Source organism: Mastomys coucha, chromosome X, assembly GCF_008632895.1.
Source record: "Mastomys coucha isolate ucsf_1 chromosome X, UCSF_Mcou_1, whole genome shotgun sequence".
Classification (NCBI taxonomy): domain Eukaryota; kingdom Metazoa; phylum Chordata; class Mammalia; order Rodentia; family Muridae; genus Mastomys; species Mastomys coucha.
In genome coordinates, this window is record NC_045030.1 from 2,283,962 (window position 1) to 2,292,089 (window position 8,128).

At 46.6% G+C, this 8,128-nt stretch overlaps 2 protein-coding genes across 6 annotated transcripts in view; one reads left to right on the forward strand and one right to left on the reverse strand.

Annotated features, from left to right (window-relative positions):
- Slc35a2 (solute carrier family 35 member A2) overlaps positions 1-5,310 on the forward strand; it is a 10,974-nt gene extending 5,664 nt beyond the window's left edge. The window contains exons 3-5 of one of the 2 annotated variants that reach the window (XM_031391028.1): positions 301-452; positions 3,002-3,729; positions 4,075-4,262. In XM_031391028.1, coding sequence (XP_031246888.1) covers positions 301-452; positions 3,002-3,729; positions 4,075-4,126 — 932 coding nt within the window. In that variant the 3' untranslated portion in view covers positions 4,127-4,262. Of the gene's footprint in view, positions 1-300; positions 453-3,001; positions 3,730-4,074; positions 4,263-5,035 lie in introns of those variants that run through there. The other variant, XM_031391079.1, reaches the window with a different exon arrangement.
- Positions 5,311-5,365: 55 nt separating this feature from the next.
- Pqbp1 (polyglutamine binding protein 1) overlaps positions 5,366-8,128 on the reverse strand; it is a 5,548-nt gene continuing 2,785 nt past the window's right edge. For all 4 annotated transcript variants that reach the window (XM_031336864.1, XM_031391199.1, XM_031391234.1 and 1 more), the window contains exons 3-7: positions 7,008-7,119; positions 6,709-6,821; positions 6,323-6,601; positions 6,089-6,152; positions 5,366-5,707 (exon numbers count right to left, since the gene is read on the reverse strand). In XM_031336864.1, coding sequence (XP_031192724.1) covers positions 5,551-5,707; positions 6,089-6,152; positions 6,323-6,601; positions 6,709-6,821; positions 7,008-7,119 — 725 coding nt within the window. In that variant the 3' untranslated portion in view covers positions 5,366-5,550. The remainder of the gene's footprint in view (positions 5,708-6,088; positions 6,153-6,322; positions 6,602-6,708; positions 6,822-7,007; positions 7,120-8,128) is intronic.

The following is an 8,128-nucleotide window of genomic DNA, read 5'->3' on the forward strand; positions in this document are numbered from 1 at the left end:
AAAGACAAGGTCTTACTCTGTAGTGCTGGCTATCCTGGCATTCAATAAGTAGAGCAGGCTGGCTTCAACCTACCAAAGATCCACCTGCCTCTGCCTCTGCCTCCTGAGTGCTGGAATAAAAGGCTTGCACTACCATACCTGGCTCAGAAAGCTTTGGCTTTGGTATACTGTAGGAGAAACTGTGAGAGAGCTGGCAGGAGGAGAGGAACATAGTTCAGTGGTGGTGAGAAGTTGAGCCTGGAAGGTAGACAAAGGAGCCATGCCTGGTCCCAGCCTTCAGTAGAGCCTCCTCCCACCTAGGTAATGTGAAGCACCTGGTCCTCTTCCTTCATGAGGCTGTCCTGGTACAATATGTGGACACACTCAAGCTCGCAGTGCCCTCTCTCATCTATACCTTGCAGAATAACCTCCAGTATGTTGCCATCTCTAACCTGCCAGCTGCAACTTTCCAGGTGAGCATCCAGCCCAGCATCGCCCCCAGGGGGATCTAAAGCGGGGGACTATAGATGGAAGGAGGGAGGCAGCCTGCAAAGAACAGGTACTATGTGACTTCCAGATACTCCTGGAACTCCCTTAAACTTTGTTTATGTGTCAAAACTGAAAAGCGCTTAGATAACTGAAAATATACCTGGGGCCAGACATATTGGCATATACCTGTAAATCCAGTACTCAGGAGGCTGAAGCAGAAGGACTTAGGGTTCAAAAACAGATTGGAGTACATAAAGAAACTATTTCTTGGGGTTCAACAGTAAAGAACACTGGCTGTTCTTCTATGGGAAGCGGGTTTGATTCCCAGCACCCACATGGCGACTCACAACCATCTGTAGCTCCATTGTCAGAGGATCTTTCCCTCCAAAGGCACTAGGCATGCATGTGATACACAGACATGCATGTAAGCTAAACACCAATACACAAACTGAGTGGAGGTGGCATACGCATTACTTGTGTATTTTAAATGGATATAATATATAAATAATATATAGACTAAAGAAAGAAACCCTATCTTGAAGAAAAAAAAGAAATACCTAGAAAGAGTCCTTGAATTCTTATTGATAAGTCTGAGGCATTTGTGGATAGTCTTGTATTCATATAAGGTTTATTATTAAAGAGCCTAGATACTCGCCGGGTGGTGGTGGCGCACGCCTTTAATCCCAGCACTTGGGAGGCAAAGGCAGGCAGATTTCTGAGTTCGAGGCCAGCCTGGTCTACAGAGTGAGTTCCAGGACAGCCAGGGCTATACAGAGAAACCCTGTCTCAAAAAAAACAAAAAAACAAAACAACAACAAAAAAAAGAGCCTAGAGCCTAGATAACTAAGCCAGGGGTGTTGGCATGCGACTAATTCCAGCACTCTGGGGAGGCAGAGGCAAGCAGACCTCTATGAGTTTGAGGCCATCCTCTGGTCTACAGAGTTCCAAGACACCCAGGGCTATAGAATCCCTGTCTTAAAAAAAAATAGGGGGCTGGATAGATGGGTCAGAAGTTGAGAGCACTTCCAGAAGTCCTGAGTTCAATTCCCAGCAACCACATGGTGGCTCACAACCATCTATAATGAGATCCGATATCCTCTTCTGGTGTGTCTGAAGACAGCTACAGTGTACTTATATAATAAATAAATAAATCTTTAAAAAAAACAATGCCAGGCAGTGGTGGCACATGCCTTTAATCCCAGCACTTGGGAGGCAGAGGCAGTCTAAGTTCGAGGCCAGCCTGGTCTACAGAGTGAGTTCCAGGACAGCCAGGGCTACACAGAGAAACCCTGCCTCGATAAAACAAAACAAAACAAAAAACCACACAAATAAATGCCTATGTGCTACAACAAAGTTGCCTGGGTTCAAATCCCAGTGCTACAGCTTTCAGGTTATGTGATTTGGGGGTCAGTCACTTATCTTTCTTTCTGTACCTTTATTTGCTTATCTTTTTATTTTTATTTCATTTTGTTTTCTTTGAGACAGGCTGACCATGAACTTGTTATGTAACAGATGACAAGCTCAAGTGTTCGGATTATACGTGTGTGGCACTGTGCCTTGTTTATGAGGTTCTAGGAACTGAACCTAGCACTTAGTGCCTGCTAATCAAAACTAAGACATAGCTAAGCGATATCTTCAGTGTTTATGTTTGTTTGTTTGTTTGTTGAGACAAATGGGTCAGTATGGCCTTGAATTTATGGTTTAACTCCTAAGTGCTGTGATTTCAGTCATGTGCCACCATGCGTAGCTTTCTCATCAGTGAATTGCAGATTTTATAGTGGTGTTCAGTTCCACGGTAGTTGTGAAGGTTAAATGTACAAATCCCGATATGGTGCCCAGATCATGCTGGACACATACATAATAATCTGTGAATATGTTCTGACTTTGTTATGGTTGAATCATTTGTATGAAGATTTCCCTTATCACAAAGCTTTATTTATTTATCACCTACTTTGAGGTTTTTTTTTTTTTTTTCTATACAGCAGCCTTATTTTACAGAGATGATGCCAGGTCTCAAGAGAGACAAGTGATTTGTCCTTATCACATAGCTAGGAAGATGGGATTGGGTTGTAGATTTGGCTGTGGCTTGGGACTTGTTGGCACAGCTATTCTTTTATAGAACTTGCGTGCTTCTTTTTTGCGATGATTTCTAGCCCAGACTGGCCTCTAACTCTATATAACCAAGGATAACTTTGAATTTCTGATCTTCCTGCCTCCATTTCCCAAGGACTGGGATTACAGGTGTATGCCACTGTGACTGGGTTATACGGTGCTGGGGATGGAACCCAGCAGTCTGTGTATGCTAGGTAAGCTCTTCACCAATTGAACTACATCCCTTAGTCCTGTGGAAGGGTCTTTAGGAACTAGTTAGCCACAGGTTAGTCAGTGGTCAGTGGCTAGTTCGTTTTATTTTTATGTACCCCACCTTATCCTTTTCATTGTTCCCAAAGGCCCACAGTGGGTGCTGTCCCAATCTCCTTGCACTTCATGGGAGTTGGGACCAGCCCTCAGTGCCTTCACATGCAACTTGCAGGTGACGTATCAGCTGAAGATCCTGACTACAGCGCTGTTCTCTGTGCTCATGTTGAATCGCAGCCTCTCACGCCTACAGTGGGCCTCTCTGCTGCTGCTCTTCACTGGTGTTGCCATTGTCCAGGCACAGCAAGCTGGTGGGAGTGGTCCACGGCCACTGGATCAGAACCCGGGGGCAGGCTTAGCAGCTGTTGTGGCCTCCTGTCTCTCCTCAGGCTTTGCTGGTGTCTACTTTGAGAAGATCCTCAAAGGCAGCTCAGGTTCTGTGTGGCTGCGTAACCTACAGCTCGGCCTCTTTGGCACAGCTCTGGGCCTGGTCGGGCTCTGGTGGGCTGAGGGCACTGCTGTGGCCAGTCAAGGCTTCTTCTTTGGTTATACACCTGCTGTCTGGGGTGTAGTACTAAATCAAGCCTTCGGTGGGCTCCTGGTGGCTGTTGTTGTCAAGTATGCTGACAACATCCTCAAGGGCTTTGCCACCTCCCTGTCCATTGTGCTGTCCACTGTTGCCTCCATTCGCCTCTTTGGCTTCCACCTGGACCCATTATTTGCCCTGGGTGCTGGGCTCGTCATTGGTGCCGTCTACCTCTACAGCCTTCCCCGAGGTGCAGTCAAAGCCATAGGCTCCGCCTCTGCCTCTGGGCCTTGCATTCACCAGCAGCCTCCTGGGCAGCCACCACCACCGCAGCTGTCTTCTCGAGGAGACCTCGCCACGGAGCCCTTTCTGCCAAAGTCAGTGCTGGTGAAGTGAGAGCTGGTGGTGGTTGGGGGGAACAGGGCAGGGGGTTGGGTTGGAGGGAGTTGGGCTTCTGCAGGTCCAAAGTTGTTGCCAGGGCCTGACTCTTATGGGGTTGGAGGTTTTTTTTCTCCCATACTTCTAGAGGGATATGGAACTAGGGCTGAATGTCACATGAATGCTTCCCGATAGATGGACTCCCCTCTCCTGGAGGATTGTTTTAGAGCTGCTTCCTCTGCCTCGGGCTAACCTCTTTGGGAACAGGGTTGGGGTACTGCTATTCCAGGCCTTTCCCCCATGACCCTCTGCTGGAGATGTCCTGTCTCACATGCCTGGGACAGTTCATCCCAGCCATCCTGCAGACTGGACAAAAGCCCTGCAGCTCTCCAGTAACGACTAATGACTACTCGTGGGGTTCCATATTGTATGAGGCCTTCTCTCCTGCACACCTGGATCATGACAACAGCTTGGTCTCTGATGTGGCTTTGGGGCAGTTTCCCTGGTACAGAGACCCTTGAAGATCAATCAGCCTGTTGTAAGTGGCTAAAACGAGGAGACAGGCACAAGCTGGAAATTTCACATCAGCTCAGCTTGGGGAGGGTGCAATAAGTGCCATTCACTTCCAATAGTTTGGAGATTGGTGATATAATCAGATCAATGATCCAGAGTGTTGGGAAAATTCGGGGGGAGGAGGTCCTTGAAGTGGCTGAATCTCATGTAATTGAAGAGACAGGCAAAGGATTATCTTCAGAAACATCCAGAGGAAAAATAAAGCTGCCAATCCTACTCTTGCAGCTCCATTGGCCGTTGAAAACACCCTTATTTCATGGTGGGTGTCAGAATTGATGAAACATGGAACCTGCACCCCTGCACTCCCCAAAAGCTTATTAACTCCTTAACTGTATCCCAGATGTGTGTGTGTGTGTGAGCGTGTGGATATGTGTGGATGTGTGCACGCACGCATAAGTGCACGCATGGAAGGTGCCTGGGCTGTCTTTGCTATATGTAAATAGGGCCACTGGATCTTTATTTTTGATTAATTTGTTCTGATTTTTTTTTTTTGGTTGGTTTTTTAAGGAACTGTAATGAACAAATGTCAGGATACCCGATGCCAAATAAAGATGATGTATTTATTTAGTCCATGTGTAGCTTTCTGACCCAGGGGCCTGCTCTTTCCACATAAGCACCATTACTAACTCCAGGATTACTAGTTTACTACCAGCCACCCTCGCTTGCTTAGGAAACCCACCCACCGGCCCACCCCAGCTTTCTGTTTCTCTTTCCTTCCCATTTTCACCACAGGTTGCTCACCAAGGTGAAGGGGTCGTAGCTGCTGGAATTGAAGACGCTGGCCTGCCTTCGTTCTCCCTTCTTGCCCTGGCCCAGCTGGGACTAAACTCTTTATCAGTATTAGGGGTGGGGTGAGGTAGACATGGGAACTCCCTGTCCCCACCAACCCCCGCCCCACATAGGGCTGACATGACTAACCTCTGTTAATGGGCCCACCTCTACTACTGCTATCTTTACAGTATTTCTTAGGTGAGTTTCTGCAAATAAAATGTTTTGCACCTTGTGAAGTTGGATTGGAAAGCCTGGAAAGAATGAAGAAAGGAAGCATTCAAGCCTCATGGATATGTTCCACACAAAAAAGCTTTTATTAAACAAGTGTTTGTTGTTTATAAACACCACCAAATGGGCTGGGAGTGTAGCTCACTGGTGGAGTAATTATTCAGCATTTAGAAGCCATGGCTCCTATCCCAGAGCCACAAGGAAGAAACACAGAAATGCAAACTGCCAAAGCTACAGGGAACAAAGGTTCAGTCCTGCTGCTTGGTTCGGGAGGCTTCCGCATTGGCGCGGAGCACAGCCCCTGGGGAAGGGTATGGGCGCTGCTGGAAGAGGGGCCCGGCTGCCGTGGTGTCAGCCCCTGTCTTGGCCTCGTTCCTCTTGGGGAGTCCCGTTGACCATGTGCCCCTGGGGACAACAGAGATTTAGAGTACAGCAAGAGGGTCCAGTGGGCATCCCTTAACTACCCCAGATTAAAGCATGGAAAGAAAGACACAAAAGAGAAAGGAAGGGGGCTGGAGAGACGGCTCAGCAGGTAAGAGCACCGACTGCTCTTCAGTGGTCCTGAGTTCAAATCCCAACAACCACATGGTGGCTCACAACCATCTGTAATGAGATCTGATGCCCTCTTCTGGGGTGTCTGAAGACAGCAAGTGTACTCATATATAATAAATAAATCTTTAAAAAAGTAATAAAATTACAAAATTATAAAAAAGAGAAAGAGAAAGGTACTATTTACAGGCATGGTGGCAATCCTGAAACAAAAAGACTGCCAAAGGTTTCACTTACCGGGGTGCATCCGAGTATGAGCTGGGGTCCATGGGGTCTAATTCTTCATCTTTCCTGCTCGTTGCTATAGAAATAAGTAGGATAAGTTCTTCACTTGAGACCCAAGGAAGAAGTATTACCAGTGGCTACCATGGCCCACAGCACCCTTCAGAAGCCTAGGTCTAAGCATGAACTAGACATTGTATACCCTGGTACCTCATTTGACTCATCTAAGTCCCAAATGGATGTGCTTACCTTTCTTGTTCTTGGGGTAAGGAGCCAGTTCCTCTCTGCGATGGTGGCGCCGATCTTTGCCCTCTTCCCGGTCTGCCTTGTCAAATGCCCGCTCTCGTTCCCTGTCCCGATCTCTCTCTCTATCCACTTTGTCATAGTTCCGCTCTCGTTCTCGGTCAGACTTCTCGTGGTTTCGGTCTGCCTTCTCGTGGTTTCGGTCTGCCTTCTCATGACTACGATCTGACTTCTCATGATTTCTGTCCACCTTTTCAAGATTCCGGTCTGATTTGTCCTCAGCATCTATGGTAACACACAAGTCCTGAAGCCCCTCTCTTACACATATGGTCTCTTCAGCCTCTCTCAGGACTGCAAGAATCACTGAAGCATCCCTGCATTTGCCAACTCACCTGCATTACTGTTCCTGAGTTTCTTGGCAGATTTGGTAACAACAAAGTTAGGATCATGTGGTGAGAGCCAGGACACGAGGTCTGTCTCCATATTCCAATAGTAAGGGAGTCCACTGTGGGCAGTGAGAGGGAAAGGAGTGTCAGCTCAGATGTCCCTTATACCACCTATCTCCTCAACCTATGCTCAGCTCTGCTTCATGGTCCCACATGAAGATCTCTTCCCTCTCGACCCCACAATAAGAGACAACACAGGAAGGGCAAAGGCAGCTGCCCCTCCCACCTCATGTTGGTAGGCTTACCAAGAAGGGTCAAACACCTTGTACCAGCTCGGTGGCAGACCCTCTATCCGGGTGGCCTCATAGTCAACAGGATCATCATCATAGTCTTCAGCAATAATCTCTTCCTCTGGCTCTGGAAGAATAGGAAAAGAGAAAAGCAGTTTAATTACCCAATAGTGGTGGTGGGGGTTTCTCCTCCTATTCTCAGGCTTTAGAGACATGACTGACCACTCACATCTACACTGCCATGCAGGGGAGACACAGAAGCACATGCTCAGAGTTGAAAATCTTCAAATATTTGATATCCCATCAATTCCTGAGTTCAGATACCATGTGGCATTGTATTATCCCAACCTATTTCAATGAAATGGGTTGGAACAGTAGGGGGTTTGCCTAAAATAATGGCTAATCTATCCATCTCCTGAACTTCAATGGGTTTCTGGCTCACGTATATTGGACAACAAGGAATTAATCTAAATGTGCTCTGAATCTATTCCTAGGGGCTGATATGTAGCAAGCCTGCAGCAGACATCTAGTGATAGTAGAATAAAGATGGTGTCTATTATCAGCCCAATGCCTGGCCATCAGTAAGCCCATAACATTTCAACTCTGGGTATAATTAACAATAAAATGCACGTGCCTATAGCATCAGAGTCAGGTATGATTGCCCATATTGCTAATAAAATAAATACTATCAGCAGTGGGCTCAGTACTTAAAAGATTTAAAAGAGCTGGGCTGTGGTGGTGCATGCCTTTACTGAGATCGAGGCTAGCCTGGTCTACTGAGTGAGTTCCAGGACAGAGAAACCCTGTCTTGAAAAAAAAGAGATTTAAAAGAAACACTAATGATACGGGGTTTGCCTGGGGTTCATATCCTAACACCACCAAGAAAACAAATATCAATGTTCATTATTAGTACTATTAGGCACAAAGTCTATGTCTGTTGCAAAGTAGTCTTGTAATAGATGTCAGTTATCCATATAATAATATGATGTACTTTCCAGTGCCTAACACACCATATAGGTCAAAACTCACACCCCATTTTATTATTATTGGCAATAATCTAACTAACAGGTCTTTTTTGTTTTTTTGGTTTTTCGAGACAGGGTTTCTCTGTGTAGCCCTGGCTGTCCTGGAACTCA